A 21,360-nucleotide genomic window follows, 5' to 3' on the forward strand; every position below is an offset into this window, starting at 1 on the left:
GAACACCAACATCTGGGTGGGCCACAGTTTCCCCATTCATGGACCCAAGGTTCCTGGCAGCACCAGCCAGAAAAGGAGGTTCCCTGCTGTGTCTCTGCACGAGTAGCTGCTATGGCTTTTCTTAAGATTGATTACAACATTGATTGCAACACTTGGCCTTCAGGTGTTCCTGGACCCCCAACTCACATCAGCCCAAGCCTGCATGGCCCAGTGGCCAGGGATGATGGGAGTTGGAGTCCAGGAACATCTTTGGGGGGGGGGCACCTGCTTCTCCAGTCTTATATGACCTTGGTTGAAAGCCTCCCAGAGTGACTGGGGCAAGCCAGTCAGATGGGCAGGGTACAGATACTAAAATTACTACTATTATTATTATTTCAAGAAGCATTTGGCTTGCTGCTTTTGGAAAGAGGTTCCCAGACCAGATGTTCGATGCTGTCCTCCTTTCGGCACAGATGTGCTGTCGAGGCGGACCAAAGTGCCCAGATCCCACCACCTGCCCTCCTTGTTGGCACGACACACCATTAATTGGGATTATTGGGCGTCGTTTCCCCAGCGACCGGCACGCAAGCAAATGACAGCTATGCAAATGATGGGTCTCTTCTCAATCTGGCAGGAGTGATGCTAGCGGATTATCGTTGCGGTGGATGATAAATAAAAGTGGCAGATGTGCAGGGCAGCTCAGAGGGCACCAGGAGAGGACACAGAGAGGTCATTTGTGAACAGGGTCAGGAGTTCGGCAGGTTGCGCCCGCCAGCCTGTGTCGTGCGGTGCTTTCTGGCCAAACTGCTGATGGGAAGGATTCCGCTGGTTGGCTGAGTTGGGGTGGAGCCCTGCTTTTGCCTCTGATTCTGTGTTAAAAATTGCAGAATTAAGCATCCCAAAACCCAGGCCTTCATCCTAATGGGGAACCTCAGGACTGGGGGCTGAGTGTGGCCCTCCAGGCTTCTCCAGGCCACTTCCCTTTCCCAAGCCACATACCTTGCCAGCTCTGCTTGTCACTCTCCTTGAATGTTTCTGCCTAGCTGGAAACACTGATCCTGCCTCTTGCCTGCCTGGGTGGAAGACGCAGAGGGGTGAGCTTATGCGTAGAATCTAACCTATAGTAAAAAGGTAAAGGTAAAGGGACCCCTGACCATTAGATCCAGTTGTGACCGACTCTGGGGTTGTGGCGCTGATCTCACTTTATTGGCCGAGGGAGCCGGTGTTTGTCCGCAGACAGCTTCCAGGTCATGTGGCCAGCATGACTAAGCTGCTTCTGGCGAATCAGAGCAGTGCACGGAAACGCCATTTACCTTCCCACCGGAGTGGTACCTATTTATCTACTTGCACTTTAACGTGCTTTTGAACTGCTAGGTTGGCAGGAGCAGGGACCGAGCAACGGGAGCTCACCCCGTCGCAGGGATTCGAACCGCCGACCTTCTGACCGGCAAGTCCTAGGCTCTGTGGTTTAACCCACAGCGTCACCTGCGTCCCAACCTAGAGTACAAAGGGTAAAATTCACATTCATCTCTCCGCCCACTGTTGCCTCTGGCCCCGCCCATCACTGGCATATGGCCCCCAGAAGGGAATGCAGCCCTCGGTCTGGAACGGGTTTCCCACCCATGCTTCAATGTATGGAAACCAGGTCCTGTTTGGAACAAAGCTCAGTCCTCCAGGCTGAAGAGGAGGCGAAATAGTGGGGCAGTAGGAAGTAAGGTTTAGGAAGTTCATTGAGGGACGGTTTGGTATCCCTGGATTTATGGCTCTATCCAGCATGGTGCTTGTTGCTGCCATAGTGTCCCTGGTACCCATGAAGGCCTTTCCCGTTCATCCCTTGGGCACGAGGTGGGGCGTTTGCTTACCTTTCACCTCCCTTGAAAAGTACTTAGAGCTGAATGAGGAAGTTAGAAAAATGACTCTTCTTCCCACATCCTCCTTCTGCTCTATCTGCTTTTCAAGATTCAGCATAGTTCTGCCAGATCTGATTTTTACCCAGATCCTTGGAAAGCGAAGTGTGTATACGTGCATTCTCTCTCTCTCTCTCTCTCTCTCTCTCTCTCTCTCTCTCTCTCTGTCTGTGTTTTTTTTGGGGGGTGGGTGGAGGTTGCTGATCCAGAATAAGGGGCAGGGGAGGGAAGTGTCCGGAGTGGGTGCAGACTCAAAAATCCAGCTCATTGACAAGTACATAGAGCAGGGTTGCCACAAAAGCTGTTGAGCTTTTTTGAGACTTTTAAAAGGAAATTCGCCGAAATCTAAACTTCTGACATGGCTTGCGATTTCCGCCCACACACTGTTTTCCACTGCCATATTCCAGCTGTGTCCGGGAATTTCCGGATGTACAGCAGCCCTAACATAGAGCTGAATGAAGAAGTTAGAAAAGTGACTCTCTTTCTCACTTCCTCCTGCATCTCTATGTACTGTTTACACTGAGAGCCAGTGTGGTGTAGTGGTTAAGAGCGGTGGACTCATAATCTGGTGAACTGGGTTCGCTTCCCCACTCCTCCACATGCAGCTGCTGGGTGACCTTGGGCTAGGCATACTTCTCTGAAGTCTCTCAGCCCCACTCACCTCACAGAGTGTTTGTTGTGGGGGAGGAAGGGAAAGAAGAATGTTAGCCGCTTTGAGACTCCTTTGGGTAGTAATAAAGCGGGATATCAAATCCAAACTACTTCATGACATGGATCCCTTCTACTGGATTCAACAGTTTGCTTTTCAAAGGGAACAGTGGGCAAAGTTTGTATGTGCATGTTTGTGTGTGTGTGTGTGTGTGTGTGTGTGGTTGTTGTTGTTGTTGTTTGAGGGCTGCCAGATCAGGGGCATCCCAGACCCCGAGATTTCAGTGCCCAAACCAGAAACTTAAGGCAGGCCCTATAAATGCGGCAGGCAGTGGAAGACAGGAGTGCCTGGCATGCTCTGGTCCATGGGGTCACGAAGAGTCGGACACGACTAAACAACAGCATAAATGGAGGTTAAAGGAGAGCAGAGGATGGCAGACTTGCCCCCCCTATCATTTGAAGCCAGCTCCCACCAGGCTGAAGCTTGCAAGCCGCATGCACAGTCTTAATATATCATTATCATTACCATCCAAGTGTTCCTATTTTCCAGAAACAGTCCCGGATTTGTAGAAGGCATTCCAGTTTCTGATTTGATCCCAGAATGTTCTGCTTTCCCTCAGGACATCCTTATTCAAAGTGTTGGTGTTGACCTTTAAAGCCCTAAACGTCCTCGGCCCAGTATACCTGAAGGAGCGTCTCCACCCCCATCGTTCTGCCCGGACGCTGAGGTCCAGTGCCGAGGGCCTTCTGGCGGTTCCCTCATTGCGAGAAGCAAAGCTACAGGGAACCAGGCAGAGGGCCTTTTCGGTAGTGGCGCCCGCCCTGTGGAACGCCCTCCCAGCAGATGTCAAAACGATAAACAACTACTTGACATTCAGAAAACATCTTAAGGCAGCCCTGTTCAGGGAAGTTTTTAATGTATGATATTTTAGTGTTTCCTGGTTTCTATGGAAGCCGCCCAGAGTGGCTGGGGGGGCCCAGCCAGATGGGCGGGGTAAAAATAATAAATTATTATTATTATTATTATTATTATTATTATTATTATTATTATTTTCATTGGAGAAATGTTGGAGGGTATGGAGTTATCTGACGACACTCCCCCCCTCCCAGCCATCTGAAGGGAAGTGTTTTTTTAATGTTTGATGTTTTAATATATGTTGGAATCTGCCCAGAGTGCCTGGGACAACACAGTCAGATGAGTGGGGTACATTGGATAGATGTTGAGAAGTATGCATTATCATTGTCATTAAATGCACGCTCACACACTCGTGTGTGTATGTGTGTGTTTGTGTGAAGTGATCTGAAGGAGAGGCATCCACAGCACTCATTTCAAAATCCAGATGAGCCCACGGACCTAAAATGGCCACATATTAGGTGCCCAGTTCCTGGTGCAGAGAAGCTGCTTTAGATAAAGGAGCTAATGTGTTGATGAGGGTTGATGTGCAACTCAAAAGTGTGTGTGTGAGAGAGAGAGAGGGGGGGGCATTTTTGTGCAGGCTGGGCAAAGAATCTAGACCTAACTCCCCGACCAGCTTCTTGTAAGGACAGTTAATTACCCATTTAGCTGGAAATCTCGTCGTCTTTCCCAGCAAGGGATAATTTCCAGAGCCGGAGCACCACCCATTGGATTTGCTGCTTTCTACCCCCCCCACCCCCCCACCCCCAGTCTTCTTCTTGTTGCCAATTCTGCACGGATGGTGGAGATTGAGGGCATAAATATAGCATTCCACCCACCCCACCCCAAAAAAGGATTCTTACGTAAGTGACACCCCCGCAAGCCCTCTTCCCTCGAATATTATTATTTCCTCCTGTTTACCACCCACGCTGGAGTTCTCCAAATGGCTTGGATTGTGTGCTTTTTTTGTCTTATTTGTTTTGGTTCTCAAGTTTTTATTTTCTGCGTTTGAAAAAATAAATAAATGTAAGAATTGCTTTGCTGGAAGAAATCCAAGGGCATCAAGGAAATTGCCTTGCACCAAGGCAGACCGTTGTTCTATCATCTATAACACTAGGGAACCTTCTGAGGACCACATGCCAGTGGTGGGTGGAGCCAAAGATGGGCAGAGCAACAGGTGTCCATTTTACCTGTGTACAGCAGGCTGCTTTCTACACATGCTTACACTGCAGGAATGACCCTCGTGGTCCCTTCCTGTGGGGAGGAGGCGTCTTGGGGAGGTTTCTGAGGGCCATATAGCAAGACGTGGAGGGCCTGAGGTTTCCCAGCCCTGTAGAATTATGAGAGAGATTTTAAAAACCTGGGTTTTTTTGCATCTGTAACGCTGGCAGACCCACCCATCGCTTTATAAACCTCCATCGTGTCTCACTTCCCCTCCCCCATATCTTTTTTACTTTCTTCCTGAACTGCAAAGCCCCAGGCGTTAGTTTTGCTTCATAGGTAAGGCATTCCAGCCCTTTGATCATTTTTTAATATATATTTTTTACCCCCAAAAAATTTGCTATCAAAGCAATTCCATCCTCGGAACTATTTTGCAGCATGCAAAAAAAGAACAAACCTGTTTAATTTGCTGATGGGCTCGTCTCGGCTTTATTTACTTCTCCTGTCGGGATTGCCAGCAGATTAAAGGTCTTACTTTAAATGTCGATTAAAGCCAGTTCTCTGCCTGGCTTTTAATCGGTTAACTCTGTTTGATTTACATGTTACAGAAGCTCTGCAAAAGTCCTTCTCTACCCCACCCACCGCAGGAGGCTTCGGGGAGAGGAGAGGATTTTCTGTTGACATGTTTGAAACGCAAAGTGAAAGGAAACGGATATGGTCCTGTCCAATGTTGTTGTCACTTTAAACCGGTGTTAGGGAGCCTCTTTCTTTCCTATAGGCCAAATGAAACTCTGTTTGCTCCCCGTATTTGATTCGCCAGATAATTTTGCCTAAGCCATGCCCACTTGCCCTGCACCAGATGTCATACGAGAGGCTGGAATGCCGGACTAGGACCTTGGGAGACCAGGGTTCAAATCCCGACTCGGCCACGAAGCTCGCTGGGGGTGTGACCTTGGCGCCGGTCCCTGCCTCTCAACCTGACCTACCCCACAGGGTAGTCGTGGGGATTGAATGAGATGGGGGGAGAACCATGGGACCACCTTCAGATCTTTGAAGAAAAAAATGGCGGGATACAAATGTGAATACATGGGATTAGGAGTGCATAGTGACCCTGTTCTGGACAAGCTGAAGGTTTTGATAATTGGTGATGGGGGGTGAAGGGGGGGGGCTAATGGCATCGGATGACATCACTCCTCTGCGGACCACTTGCCTGGCCTCTCGGCAGCCTCGGCAGCTTTAATAATTGATGAGCACTCTCATTCCCTTTTACAAGACGTTTCCCGTCAGGGATGGCAGAGGCCGTAAACCGTGATGGATGGGTGCATTGTGCTGAACAGCAGCAGCCTGCCCTTGCCGGTCCTGGTGGGACGGAATCGACTTGTGACCTTCCCAGTCTGGATCTGGCCCTTCGCCTTTTCCTTGCAGCATCCTCAAAACGATCAGCTGCTCATACTCTTATTCTGCCGGAGAACAACATTGCAGCCTCCTGTTCTGGGCCTAAGCGCTTGATGTGGGAAGCTCCCCTTTACACCAAGTCAAACCAATGATCCACCCAGCTCAGTGTTGCCTACGCTGACTGGCAGCAGCTTCAGGTTACATACGCTTCAGGTTACAGACTCCACTAACACAGAAATAGTACCTCGGGTTAAGAACTTTGCTTCAGGATGAGAACAGAAATCGTGCTACGGCGGCAGCAGGAGGCTCCATTAGCTAAAGTGGTGCTTCAGGTTAAGAATGGTTTCATGTTAAGAACGGACCTCCAGAACGAATTAAGTACTTAACCCGAGGTACCACTGTACTTCGAGATGCCAGGGATCGAACCTGAGACTTTCTCCATGCTAGGCAGATGCCCTGCCACTGAGCTGCCGCCCTCCCCTTAAGGCATAGGAACCTAGGAAGCTGTCTTATAGGGAGGCAAACCGTTAGTCCACTTTTTCAGCCGGAGGGCTGCATTCCCTTCTGGGCCAAAAGGCCTACATTGTTTCCCCCCCCCCCCCCAATCCCTGCAAGAACCCTGTGAGTGTCAGGGACCGTGCAGAGGAGGGCGGCTCTGAGGAGGAATGGTGGGCACCTCCCCCTCTCCCTGCTCCTAATCAGGATCCTGAATCTTCCAAGGAGCAGGAGGACAGTATAGATTTGGAGCAATGGTTTGCAGAAGGACATAGTTCAGAAGACAGAAGTTGGGAAGAACTGGGGGGGTGAACAGTTAGGAGGAGGAGAACTGGGAGCGAGAGAGTTAACAGACTCACTGTTGCTACAAAGCGTCCATCGGATCAGCCCAAGGACGAAGAGGGCAGATAAAGGAGCAACACAGGCAGGACAGTGGTTGCGAGGTCAGGTTACAAGACGCGGTAGTGATATGGGTGACAAGGGGGGAAGTGGGTGGAACCCTTAATTGGGAGCACCTTCATTCTGAGGAACAGGTGCTGTGGTCATTAAAATCTCTAACTGGTGAGAGACTCCTTTCACTTTGTTCTGCTTATCTATTGCCGGGGTCGGGGGGGAGAGAGGGGGGGGAAGCTGAGGCCCTGAAGCCTGACAGCAAGGTGGGTTAGGCCCAGAGGCAGTGACTGATTCCAGGGTCACACCCAGTGAACGTCTGATGGCTGAATGTGGACGAGAACCCCAGACAATGAGAAAAGCCTGCTGCATAAGGCCAATGGCCCTGATCCTGTTCTCACAGTGGCCAACCAGCTGCTGCTGGGAAGCCTTCAAGCAGAACACAAGCACCACAGCCCTCTCCCCTCCTGTGGTTTACAGCAGCTGATAATCAGAAGCATTGCCACTGATAACCCTCTCCTCCACAAATTTGTCCCATCCTCTTTTAAAGCTGTCCAAGTTGGTGGCCGTCCTGGGGCAGAGACTTCCACAGCCGGCCTATGCACGGTGTCAAGAAACGCTTTCTTTTGTCTGTCCCGAATCTTCCAGCTTCACTTGGATGTCCACGAGTCCTAGTGTGACGAGGGAGGAAAAACTTCTCTCTGTGCACTGTCTCCATGCTGGGCATGATTTTACCAACTACTTCTGTGTCACCTCTCACTCACCTTTTCTCTAAACTAAACTAGGGATTCGAACCCTGGTCCCCCAGGTCCTCATCCCACACTCTAACCACCACACCGGTTGAAATCTCATCCCATAACCAGAAGGCACCATGTTGGTCCTGTACTTAGATGTTCCTGCACCCAGTTCTCCCACCTGTGTCTCTCTGAAAATGGCAAAGGGTGTTCCACCTGTTAGAATTTCTGTTCCATGATTGCAGTCATGGGATTTTTGTCTATCACATGAGAGTATATGTTTTGACTCCACAGAGTGGGAAGTGAGGGAGACAGGATGTTTATGTTACTGTGTTCCATGAAGTTGGACTATTGTCCTTTGTTCTTTTTCTCTTTGCTGTCTGATGCTAGAGAGAGAGAGGGAGCCATGTTGCAGTGCTCTGTGTGTGTTTATTTGTAAATAAAGTAGATTAGCCAAAATGCTGAGTTGCTGAGGGCTGTTACGCAACTGCGCAAATTTTTCGGATCCCTAAGTGTGCCGGTGTTGGTTGGCATCGGTCACTGTGATGTTCGGGCTGAAGAAAGCTCTTGAAACTCCTGAACAAAAGACCAGGAGGGAGAGGACATGCCAGTCGGGCATGTGTCTCTGCCAGGGTCCTACTCGAGTATAGGCTGAGCTCCTGATACCACCCTGGTTAGTACACCCCCTTTTTCTGCCACAGCAACCCCACACAGTTAAGTTTCTCCTGTCTCTCAGATGGCAGCGGAGAAGCTCCGGCATTCCACGCCGAGCAAGTTCACCATCTCGAGCCGCACGGACTCTGGGGTGCATGCCCTCTGCAATGCCGCCCACCTCGACATCGAGAGATCAGACGGGAAGCCGCCTTTTGCAGTAAACATCCTCACCGACTCTCTCAACCACCACCTGAAGCCTGAGCCCATCCGGTGAGTTCCCTGCAGTTGCAAAGCACTCACCATGTTGTCACCAGCAGGCAGTGGCAGGTGCAGAAATCCTGTTTGACTTGGGTTTGTTTGTTTGTTTCTTATTTTTATCTATTCTATTTATACGCCGCCTTTCTCAAGGTGGCTTGTCTGGTTCTCTTCCTCCCCATTTCACCTTCACAACAACCCTGTGAGGTAGGTTAGGCTAAGAGGCGGTGACTGGCCCAAAGTCACCCAGTGAGTTGAGCTGACCTGCCCTCTCAGGTCCAAGTCCAATACACTATTTTATTTTATTTTTAAAAAATATTTATTAAAGTTTTTACAGATACGAAAAGAAAAATCAAGAAAAACATCCTTTTAAACAAGAAAAAATAAAATACAAAAAAGAAAAATCAAAAGAAAAAAACAAAGAATTGAAGTCCATTAAGCAGAAAAAAAGAAAAAAAAAAGATACAGCAAATCTTTTCATTACTTTCCTTTCATTGGCTTATTTCCCTGACCTCCTCACACCTCCCTTTTTTGTATTCTAAATCAATTATCCATTTCAGCAAATCCTTTCCCTCTTTTCAAATTTTTGTCCGGAAAATTTATCTTGGTATTAATATAAGTTTGCTTTCCCTCCTTTCAACAATTAACAGTCTATTTTTCTTAAAACTTTGTTACATTTCTGCTAAAATCACATAAATTCATCCCAACATCATTCTAACATTCATTAATCTTACAATACTTCTGTAAATAATCTTTAAATTTCTTCCAATCTTCCTCCACCAACTCTTCTCCCTGGTCTCGGACACTCTAAGTGCTGCACCACGCTGGTTTAAAGTCAAGCTTACCTAATTCTCATTTTCTTTCTTTTTTTAAAAAAAATGTTTTTATTAATATTTTCTTGGGTTACAAGAGTACATGTGTCATCTCTGCTTTCAGTTTGTGGAATCCTTTCTACGAATCAGTTAGATTTGATGTGAGGCACTAACCCAATTCGCACTTTCTGAAACAGTTTGTAAATGAAACACACTAATGCTCTAACCACTGAGCTACAGCCCTTTCCTTAAGACATCGGAAGCTGCCTTAGACTGAGAGCCAGGCCACTGGGTCCATTGTCTACAACAGGGTTGGCAAGGCTTACCAGACATGGGTCGGATCACTCCCGCAGAGATCGTTCGCGGGCTGTACCGGCGCAGCGCGGTGCCAGAAATCACGTCTGTGCATGTCCACGGTGCTGGAAATCGCTTCCTCACCTGCCCAGACGCCGAAAATCACACTTGCACGGAAGCGATTTTCGGCATCTGGGATGCGCAGACGCGATTTCCAGAGAAGAAATGGCGCAGCCCGAATGATATGAACCAGAACCATATGGCTATTTCTGGACTGTCCACGGGCCAGATCCAGAACCCATTTGGGCCGGAACTGGCTCACGGGCCTTAGGTTGCCGACCTCTGGTCTACACAGACTGGCAGCTGCTCTCCAGGATTTTGGCTGGGATAATTCCCATTCCTACCTCCTGGGGGCACTGGGGATTGAACCTGGGACTTCTGCATGCAAAGCAGATGCTCTAACCACTCAGCTACAGCCCTTCCCTTTGAAGGCATGCAGGAGCTTTTCTAGTTAAGTCGGCCCCTTTGCCCCCTGAGGTTGCCAGCTCCCCAGCGCTGGAGATTGTTCAATCATTGCAAAGCGTGTTGCCAGGCTCCTGCTGCGGGGGGGGGGGGGTGTCCTTATACACCCAGTGTGGTGTAGTGGTTAAGAGCCGTAGACTCGTAATCTGGTGAACCGGGTTCGATTCCCCGCTCCTCCACATGCAGCCGCTGGGTGACCTTGGGCTAGTCACACTTCTCTGAAGTCTCTCAGCCCCACTCACCTCACAGAGTGTTTGTTGTGGGGGAGGAAGGGAAAGGAGAATGTTAGCCGCTTTGAGACTCCTTCGGGTAGTGATAAAGCAGGATACCAAATCCAAACTCTACTTCTTCTTCTCTTCTGACAGCCCAGAGCAAACAGGCATGAGAGGATCTTCTTGACATTTATTTTCTGTTATGCTATTCTAGCGGTTGTCATGGATCCCATGCAACGTGGGCACAATCTTGAGTTTCAGCTCCCCAAGGGCTGTGCGTTCCTTGCGGTACGGCTCTTCTCCCTCCTTTGTTGAGATGTTGCATAAGTAGATTCACCACCCCCTTACCCAGAGGCACCGCTAAGTCAGGGAAATGACTCCACTGTTCCAAAGACTTTTGGAGGTGGGGGAGAGGGATCCTTGCCAGGGTTGTGTGTGTATCTGAGCTCCTGCGATTGATTGATTGATTGATTGATTGATTGATTGATGGATGGATGGATTTGAAAGCACTCATTCATAAAAACTCAGCAAGACCTTGTGCATCATGCAGAATCACTTTGAAATACAGTGGTACCTCGGGTTACATACACTTCAGGTTACATACGCTTCAGGTTACAGACTCCGCTAACCCAGAAATAGTACCTCGGGTTAAGAACTTTGCTTCAGGATGAGAACAGAAATCGTTCTCTGGCAGCGCAGCAGCAGCAAGAGGCCCCATTAGCTAAAGTGGTGCTTCAGGTTAAAAACAGTTCAGGTTAAGAACAGACCTCCGGAACGAATTAAGTTCTTAACCCGAGGTACCACTGTAAATAAAAGCATCAGGTCGGGACGCGGGTGGCGCTGTGGGTAAAACCTCAGCGCCTAGGGCTTGCCAATTGCATGGTCGGCAGTTCGAATCCCCATGGCGGGGTGCACTCCCGTCTTTCGGTCCCAGCTCCTGCCCACCTAGCAGTTCAAAAGCACCCCTAAGTGCAAGTAGATAAATAGGTACCGCTTTCTAGCGGGAAGGTAAACGGCGTTTCCGTGTGCTGCGCTGGTGCCGGCTCGCCAGAGCAGCTTCGTCACGCTGGCCACGTGACCCGGAAGTGTCTCCGGACAGCACTGGCCCCCGGCCTCTTGAGTGAGATGGGCGCACAATCCTAGAGTCGGACACGACTGGCCCGTACGGGCAGGGGTACCTTTACCTTTACCTTTAGAGACTGGTAGGCAGGAAGAAATGAAATTGGATTTGAGAGCCTATGTGGTACAGCGCTAGACTAGGACCTGGGAGGCCAGGGTTCGAATCCTCACTCGGCTTTGAAAGTCATTGGGAATGACTGCCTCTTGGTTTAACTGACCTCGCAGCAGGGTTGTTGTGCAGATAAAATGGGGAGAACAACTGTGTACACTGCCTTCAGCTCACTGGAGAAAAAGGCAGGATGCAAATGCAATAGGTAAATAATTGCAAAGCCCTGACAGGGTATCACAGTTTTTAGGAGGTGTCTAATACGGCCTTTCCCAACCTGTGGGTCGCGAAGTTGTAAGATACTGTATCTTACAAAGCCTAAGTAAATCAGTTGCAGGCTTTATCAGTACAGTGGTACCTCAGGTTACAGATGCTTCAGGTTACATACGCTTCAGGTTACAGACTCCGCTAACCCAGAAATAGTGCTTCAGGTTAAGAACTTTGCTTCAGGATGAGAACAGAAATCGTGCTCCAGCAGCGCGGCGGCAGCAGGAGGCCCCATTAGCTAAAATGGTGCTTCAGGTTAAGAACAGTTTCAGGTTAAGAACAGTTTCAGGTTAAGTATGGACCTCCGAAATGAATTAAGTACTTAACTTGAGGTACCACTGTAACTCCTGAAATAATTGCTTGTAATTCTTAGCTGGTAGGATTCATAGACAGTATCTTACAACTTCTTGTTTCATTGGCTTGCCGTCAATGGGGAGCCACTGTGATTAGAGTGTAGGGCCAGGACCTTAGAGAACAGGGTTCAAATCCTCCATTCAGCCATGAAGCTCTCAACTGGGTGGCGTTGGGCCAGTCACTGCCTCGCAGCCTAGCCTACCTCACAGGGCCGTTGTTGTGGGGATTAAATGAGGAAGGGGAGAACCACTTTTGTGACCTTGAGCTCCTTGGGAGAAAAAAAAGTGGGATGAAAATGCAACAAACAATAAATTGATGGGTCACCTTGCCAACTGACTCCGACCTTGTGGGCCACCATACTGAAAAGGTTGGGAACCACTGGTCTAAAAGAAGGCAGGAACTATTCCTGCCGAACCTCTGGTGGCAGGGAGTTCCATGGGGCAGGGCCCTGGCACACTAAAGGCTCAGTCCCTAGTAAAGGCTGACCATGCTGGATTTTTTTAGATTGTAAGCCCCTCCGGGCTGCAAAATGCCATGTGTGCTGATACGGTACTGCGTAAAAAGTGGAGGCGAGAGTTCGCTGTCTCTGTTGTGGGGGGCATTGAGCTTTCGTCTGTCTTCCGGTGGCTTGAATTTTTTATTTTATTTTTTTTAAAAAGAAAGAAAGAAACAGAAGGCCGATTAGAGAGTCCAGTTGGCGCCCGGCCCCTGCTTTGCACAAAGAATAGCAAGTAGTTCTGATTGTCGACCCGTCCATCTTCCCTCTCCCCTCCCGCACCCCCAGCTCTCTGGCTCCGGGTTTGCTTTTCCACCCTAATCCTTGTTTTGTTTAACACAACTTGGCTCAGATGAAGATGCATCACATTCAGGTTGATAGGGCGGGTGTCAGTCGCTTTTGTTTGTTTGTTTCGTTTTTACTCTCCAATTTTCCTCCAGGGTTGGGGGCGGGCACAGAATCTAACACCTCCTGTTCATGAGGTAACAGTGCAAATATTTAAAATAGTGGTTCCCTAATTTTTCCAGGCTACCGCTCCCCACTTGGTTCCATAAACTCATCTCCAGTGCTCTCTACCCTACCCTATAAAAAGGAATTATTCAGATTTGCACTGCCCACTAAGGAAAATAATAACACAATAAAATTCAGAACTGTAACCCATTAATAATTGCAAGTTTATTCAACATCCAGTTGAAACTAAAGTTCCCTAAAAGTTTAAAGTATTTTTTTTAAGGTTCCTATCTGCTGAGGTTGCTTAGGCACATAGAGGTGTGTACCCAACGATTTCTTACTCAGAGTAGACCCATTAAAATAAATGGACTTAAGTTAGATATCTCCATTCCTGTTGGTGGATCTAGGTCACGCTCACACCATGGATTTATAGCACTGCAGCACTGTTTTGAACAGGCATGGCTTCCCCCAAAGAATCCTGGGAGTTGTAGTTTGTTAAGGGGTACTGGGAGTTGCCGGGAGATCCTCTCCCTCCCAGAACTACAGTTCCCAGAGTTCCTTGGGAAGAGGGATTGTTAAACTGCACTGGGATTTAACTGTAGCTCTGTGGGGGGAATAGCGTTGATTCCTTTGGGCTCCAGAGACCCCGATACAATGTTCAGGCACTGTTTTTAGAAGAGGGCATCTGGAAGAGAGCCAGCATTAGGCCCCAACCCTGTTTTTTACCTGCGCCGCAGGTGCATCCCCAAGGACGCAAGTGTTGACAATGAGGACTAGCAACTTATTCCACTTCAATTGGAAAGGATTGGAGGACCTTTTTTAGACCAATGGGCACATTCCCTTCAGGACGGCCCTCCAGGGGCCATGTGCCACTGGTGGGCGGGGCCAGGGGCCAAAGTGGGCGGAGCAACAGGTGTAGATGCTACTCTTGCAGAGCAGGCTGGCTTTGCACAATCTCTGCCTTCCACCCAGGCAAGTGGGAGGCTAGACTGTGGTTCAAGCACATCCCAATGAGGCCAAGACATTCTGGAGGCGAAACAGGGTCAGTAAGGGGGTGGGGTGGTCTGGGGAGCACCCCAACGGCCAGATGGAAAGTCATGGAGGGCCATATTGAGCACCCCCAGGCCTCAGGTACAGGAAAAACTTTCTCAGCCTGGCAGCTAAGACCTCTGAAGTTCCAGGCTCAATGCCGGATGGAAGGCCATGTTTTCTTCCTCCTATTGTTCTCCTGGCTGCCTCTCTACCCCTCTGTCCCGCACGCAAATATTTCTCTTAACACCAGAAAACAGCTCAGCTGCTTTGCATTTGAGAGGAAAACCAGCCAAGAAGAGCCCAGCGACGGAGGCCTTTCCTCTCTCTAAATATTCCCGCACTGAGAAAACTACTTCTTCTGATGGCAGAAGGAGGAGACGTGGGTGGGGAGCCGAGCCCTTCTTGCCGACAAAGTTTGGAGAGGGAAACAGGATCCTAGGCTTGACTCTTCTCCCCAATTTTTACCTCTCTGAGCCACCCCTCCCACTTTTCTTTGCTCTGTGTTGCTGGCTGCCGCAAAGAGGGCTGGAGGCCTCTGCTTAGGGAGGTTTGGAGACCTGTGTAGCTGCATGGCTCACCCTCCTTTCCAAACAGCCAAAGGGTGTACAGTGTGCCTCATAATCTGCTCCAAATTTAAGGATTCAAAGCCGCCACCCCTGGCCAAACTGAGGACTGGGAGTGGGAGCAGTGCTTTGCACCAAACCATGCTTGGCATCTCTATTTGACAATCCCCCCTCGAGGCCATTAAGGGTAAGGAACAAGGGTGGAGCAGCTATTTATTTCTTCAGCTTCTGTCCTACCCTTCCTCCCAACGTGTAGAACCATCACAAAATTAAAAACAATGCAATTCAAAAGAAAATCGGTCAAAGCAAAACTGTAATTTAAAAAGCAGCTCGAAACATTTTAAATGGTGTCAGCCATCGAAAGCAATTTAAAGTGAAACAAATCAAAACGATGAAGGTCATTTAAAAACCGACTCAAACCATTTCAAAAGCTCTCGGAACAGAGAACCGTACAGTTGGAAGAGACCATGAGGGTCCTGCAATCCAGGAATCTTTTGCCCAACATGGGACTTGAACCCACAAACCTGAGATTAAGTCTCATGCTCTACCAACTGAGGTATCTAGCAGATATCATTTACCCTCCAGGTTGCTAAGTTCAAGGTCCCTATGGCCAATATCAATAAGCTATCAGATGCCTGAATGAACAGGAATGCTTTTAAATTTCTCCTATAGCCAATTATTATTATGAATAATAATAATACATTTATATCCCACTTTTCCTCCAAGGAGCTTGGGGTGGCATGCACACTTCTGCCCGTTCCCACTTTTTCATCACAGAAACCACCCTGTGAGGTGGTTTGGGTTAAGAGATGGCAGCTGGCCCAAGGCCACCCAGTGAGCTTCATGGCAGAGGGGATGCACCTCACCCAGGGAAAGCCTTTCACAAAATGGGGAGCCACCACCCAAGAGGCCCTGTCATGGGTCGTTGCCAGCCAGCAGCCGGGGCAACAGCCGGGCCTCCCTTGCTGAGCATAAGGCCCAAGCTGGTGGAGACATCATTTAGGTATTTGGATCCCAAGCCCTTTTGGGCTTTTTGGGGTGGCGCTGTGGGTTAAACCACAGAGCCTAGGACTTGCCGATCAGAAGGTTGGTGGTTCAAATCCCCGCAACAGGGTGATCTCCCGTTGCTCGGTCCTTGCTCCTGCCAACCTAGCAGTTCGAAAGCACATCAAAGTGCAAGTAGATAAATAGGTACTGCTCTGGCAGGAAGGTAAACGGAGTTTCTGTGCGCTGCTCTGGTTCTCCAGAAGCGGCTTAGTCATGCTGGCCACATGACCCGGAAGCTGTATGCCAGCTCCCTTGGCCAATAAAGTGAGATGAGCGCCGCAACCCCAGAGTTGTCCGCAACTGGACCTAATGGTCAGGGGTCCCTTTACCTTTACCTTTATTCTAGTTCTAACCAGTGGCAGGTAAAGATGCAGCTAGGCCAAAAGGAGGGGTTGCAAGCAAAGCCACTGAACTACACAAGGAGAGCCAGCCGAATGCAGGCAGGTACTGTCCTAATCTAGTCCTGCATCCTGTTCTCATAGTGACCAGCCCGGTGTTCCCATGAGAAGCCTGCAGCAGCAAGCTCCCTGCCTTCAATTCTCAGCAATTTACTTTGTCGTACTGCCTCTAACTTTGGTGGCTAGTAGCCGTTGACAGCTTTATCCTCTGTGAATTTGTCCACATTGCAGATATTAATATTGTGCAGTTTGTAGTGACTGGAAGCGTAAGAACTGAATCCTTTTGGAAGGAATCATTCTGCAGACCCCATAAAAATATTATTCAAACTTTTACACAGCAAGGGTTCAGAGTGCTTTTCTTGCTTCTCTAAAGTTTCAGTAGAATCTCCCTGTATTGAAACTTTTTCACCAGTACGCAGAGATTCTCATTTCATTGTCAATTAAACCAATTATACTTAACAGTCCAGGCCTCTTTTAAAGCCATCCAAGTGGGAGGTCGCCACTGACTCTTGCAGGGGCGAGTTCCATAGCTGCAACTCACATGAAGAAGGATTGCAAAGCCTTGCAACCCCGACCATAAGCCAATCCCCTGTATTTTAAAGCCCTGATGATCAGCTGATCATCGTGGCTTCAAAGTGCAGCACACAGCTCCCTGCAGTCCTTGTGGGCTAAAACTGGCCACCTGCCCAGCATCATGGCGACATCATCAGGCAATGGGCAGCTAGGCAGCCCCACCCACCTGTGAAAACTCAGTCCCTGAAGGTAAAATCCAATCCATCCCCCATTTACACACTGTGATCTCATGGGGTGAAGAAGGTGAGTCATCCTCACTCCACCCTGAGTCTTTGGCACAGTGGAAATGTACCCACCTTTTCGGGGTGGGTGGGGGAGAGCCAATTTATGTAACATCTTAATGAAAACAAAAGACGATCTCCATCTGTGTGCTCCCCCCTGGCCAGCAGCAGTCTCTCTTAGGAGTAGGTGTGCCTGAGGCTTGCTATGTGCCCACGTTAATACGGATTCCATGACAACAGCTCGGAAGCGTCGTGGAGAATAAATGTCAGGCAGATCCTCCCAATCCCTTTTAGCTCGGGGCTGTCAAAACAAGGCTCTAGGGAGTCCCAATGTGCCCCCCATATTTGTCTTTTGGGGGGGCAAGGGAGCTGCCCTCCTACCAGCTCCATAACAGGGCCGCATTCTCTCTGGGCAACTTGGCAGGGGCCACAGGCTGAGGTGGGCGGGGCCAGAGGCAAAAGTGGGTGGGGCAATGGGTGCAAAGATCATCTCTGCCTAGCAGGCCAGTCTCTGCCCAGCTGCACACACCCCTCAAGATGTTCCTCCAAGCTCAGTATTATCAACACTGGCTGGCAGCGGTTCCCCAGGGTTTCAGGGGGTCTTTCCAGCCCTACCTGGAGGTGCCTTTGGTGACTGAACCCAGGACCTTCTGGTGCCAAGGAGCTATGACCTTCTCCCAAGATATAGAAACCCAGAAGGCAGCTGCCCTGTACCAAACCCAAGACCCTTGGCCCATCTGGGCTCAGTTTTGCATGTGTGGGTTCCACTGTCATCTGGGGAGCAAACTTTCCACCAGGCTGCCTCAGTGGGAGAAATACAAAGCAGAAGGCTCATTCCATCAGGTTCGCCAGAACTCCAGCTCCATCTGGAACCTCCTTGCCCCTAAACTGTGCCATCTGGTCAGTTAACTGCTAGCACATTTGCAAAGCTAAGCAGGGTACGGTATGGTTTCAAACTGGATGGGGGACCACATGTTGAGATTCCTGCGTTGCAGCGGGCTGGACTAGATGACCCTGTCGCTTTCCCCTTGTATGTCATGTCATGCTTCGTTTCGCATTTTGAGAATCCCAGCCTGCAAGTAGGGCACGTCTTGCTTTGATGGTATATAAGCTGCTTGGGGAGCCTTTCTGACTCAAGAGTCCAGCACAAATGCCCTATACAAATAATAATTGTCAACACTGAGCGGCAGCAGCTCTCCAGGATTTCAGAAAGGGGGCCTTCTCCTAGCCCTACCCGGAGATGATAGGGATCGACCCTCAGATTTTCTTCCAGCAAGGCGAACGCTCTCCCACTGAGCTGCAGCAGCCTTTCTCCTTGCCCATCCTGCAACAGGTCGGCAACGCTGAGACTATGATCTCAATGTCCTCAGTGGGCCCTCGTCCCCTCCATCCCCGGCCGGCGTTAACTTGGTGCTTTATCTCCTCTAAAAGGATTTTACACGGCCAGTGATCCTGTTATTCCCCAGCAGCTAATCTGGCTGCCAGGGCTTAGCAGCCGCTGCTGCCTCTCCTCCTAATGGCCCGTCTCCCTGCTCTCTTCTGCCTTCGTTCTCTTTTGTGGCTGCGATCCATGTGCTCTGAGAGGCCTTCGTGGGAGCCATTTTGTTGTCATGGCAATTCGAGCCAAGGGGGACCAGTAATCTTATCCACCTGTTTGCTCTCAGCGGAAGCTTTTTTAAAATTTCATTTTCTGGCATTTGCAAGGAGAGGAAAGGCTGGAACATCTGCCTGGATCCCTCTGCTTCGCCTTATCCGCTGGGATAAGGCCTTCTTAGGCCACATTCACACCATATACTTAAAGCACCGTGATGCCACTTTAAACAGCCAAAAGCATTCTGGGAGTTGTAGTTCATTAAGGGTGCTGAGAGTTGTTAGGAGGTCCCCATTCCCCTCACAGAGCTTCAATTCCCAGACTGGCTTATCCATCAACCCTTCTTCCAAGGGAACTCTGGGAACCAGCTGATGCTCATTCGTAATATTTCATTTCCAGATGTTTGGAGGATATTTTGTTTCACAGCTGGAGGCAGCAGTGCTTCTGAATAGCAGTTGCTGGAAGCTGCAGGAGGGGAGAGGGCTCTTGTCCTTGCGTCCTGCTGGTGGGCTTTCCACAGGGATCTGGTCGGCTACTGTGAGAACAGGATGCTGGACTCGATGGGTCGCTGACCTGATCCCTTAGGGCTCTTCTCAGGTTCTGAGCTAGCTGGACCAATGACCCAACGCTCAATCCAAGGCTCGGGAATCCTTTGCTCCTGCATTCCTAACCCCAGCATGGCATCCAAATGTCCACACTGTGGATGAACCCTGAGCAAATGCACACCTGGCTGCCCAGGAGCGTCTCATCCTGTCTGCGATGTTTTCAAATGGCTGGTAATCGCTTCACTGCAGCAGATGGAGAGAGAGAGAGAGAGAAGAAAACTAGGTCATTCTTCCTGCCCCCCCTTCCCTGCTGCTTCCGACACTTGACTCTGTCTAGGGCCGGGCTGCATCCTGAGATGCCGTGAGGAAGCCGCCAGGCTAGTGGCTGAGGAGGCCATCCCCCTACATCCAAGGCCAGCTGCATGTTGAGCCCTGTGGTGCCCTGCACTTAGAGAGCTAGCATGTCAGGGTAGGACAGGACTCATTCCCCCCTGGTGTTCCATTATGTGTGGGTTTGTGCAAGGAATTTCGGCACACAAATGTGTGTCAGGCAGGGAACAGGTGAAGGCATGCCTTTGCAGGTGCTGATGATCCGCTGACCGTTGACACCTGCAAAGTGCTGGGCTTTCCTAGGTGCCTGGAGAGCTGCCCTACACAGAGTCAAGCCTATGGGCCCGCCTTTCTCAGCAGAGTGTGCACACTGACTGGCAGCAGCTCTCCAGCCTTTTAGGTAGGAGTGGTTTCCCCAGCCCTACCCGGAGAAGCTGGGGGTTGGACCTGGGACCTTCGGCAGGCAGGCAGACAGGGCAGGTACTCTATCACTGAGCTACTCCCCGCTCTCCCCAAACATAGGAAGCTAACTTAGTATTGTCTGCTCTGACTGGCAGTAGCTCTCCAGGGTTTCAGACTGGGGGTGCCTCCAGCTCTACCTGGAGATGCTGGGGATTGGACCTGAGTCCTTCTACATGCAAGGCAGATGCTCTACCCCTGAGCAATGGGCCTTCCCAGACTTCTAACCAATCACAGGGCCTGGTGCTCTTCGTGGGCTGGACAAATCTGAGGCAGTTAACAAGGCTAAGTTGCAGCCTTGGCAAGAGGTTTGCAGACCCCCTTCTAATACTAATACTACTAATAATAACAAATTTTATTTATACCCCGCCCTCCCTGGCCAGAGCCAGGCTCAAGGCGGCTAACACCAGTAAAATTGCAGTAAAAACGTAATAGGGGGGACGGGACCCAATTTAAAATACAGGTTAAACTGGAATTTAAAATGCAGCCTCGTTTTAAAAGTAGCCCATAGATCAAAACCATAAGGGGAGGGAAACATAAGGGTCAGACTGAGTCCAAACCAAAGGCCAGGCGGAACAGCTCTGTCTTGCAGGCACTGCAGAAAGATGTCAAGTCCCGCAGGGCCCTAGTCTCTTGTGACAGAGTGTTCCACCAAATCAGGGCCAGTACTGAAAAGACCCTGGCCCTAGTTGAGACCAATCGAACCACTTTGCGACCTGGACCTCCAAAATGTTGTCATTTGTGGACCTTAAGGTCCTCCACAGGGCATAGCTGCAGAGGCGGTCCTGTAGGTAGGTGGGTCCTTGGCCACATAGGGCTTTAAAGGTCAAAACCTTCTAGAACATAAGGCTCATGCAAACTGATCCTGGGAACCAGACCTTTGTTATTTAAATCACACCCACTTCCCCATCTACATTTCGGAAAAGGACCCTCCTTTCTTTCTCTCAACAGCATCCTGGGTGCTCGTTGTGTCCCCAGCACCTTCCACGCCCGCTTCTCGGCCCGGTCGAGGACATACATCTACCGGGTGGCGACCGGGTGCTCTCACCATTTGGAGCTGCCTGTCTTTGAGCGGAACCGCTGCTGGGTAACGTATCGAGGGTGAGTTTGTGACACTGAGGGATCTGTAAGTCAGGGTAAAGGGTAAAGGGACCCCTGACCATTAGGTCCAGTTGCGGACAACTCTGGGGTTGCGGTGCTCATTTCGCTTTATTGGCCGAGGGAGTCGGCGTAGAGCTTCCGGGTCATGTGACCAGCATGACTAAGCCGCTTCTTGCGAACCAGAGCAGTGCACAGAAACGCCGTTTACCTTCCCACCGGAGCGGTACCTATTTAACTACTTGCACTTTGACGTGCTTTCGAACTGCTAGGTTGGCAGGAGCAGGGACCGAGCAACGGGAGCTCACCCTGTTGCGGGGATTTGAACCACCGACCTTCCAGTTGGCAAGCCCTAGGC

The 21,360-nt window shown here is 49.9% G+C and overlaps 1 protein-coding gene across 3 annotated transcripts in view; it reads left to right on the top strand.

Moving 5' to 3' along the window:
* PUSL1 (pseudouridine synthase like 1) overlaps positions 1–21,360 on the top strand; it is a 58,416-nt gene that overhangs the window by 16,383 nt on the left and 20,673 nt on the right. For all 3 annotated transcript variants that reach the window (XM_081923837.1, XM_081923838.1, XM_081923836.1), the window contains exons 3-4: positions 8,341–8,528; positions 20,856–21,005. In XM_081923837.1, the coding sequence (XP_081779963.1) occupies positions 8,341–8,528; positions 20,856–21,005 (338 nt within the window). The remainder of the gene's footprint in view (positions 1–8,340; positions 8,529–20,855; positions 21,006–21,360) is intronic.

The sequence above is a fragment of the Podarcis melisellensis genome (assembly GCF_964234715.1).
Source record: "Podarcis melisellensis genome assembly, chromosome: 8".
In the NCBI taxonomy this organism is placed as follows: domain Eukaryota; kingdom Metazoa; phylum Chordata; class Lepidosauria; order Squamata; family Lacertidae; genus Podarcis; species Podarcis melisellensis.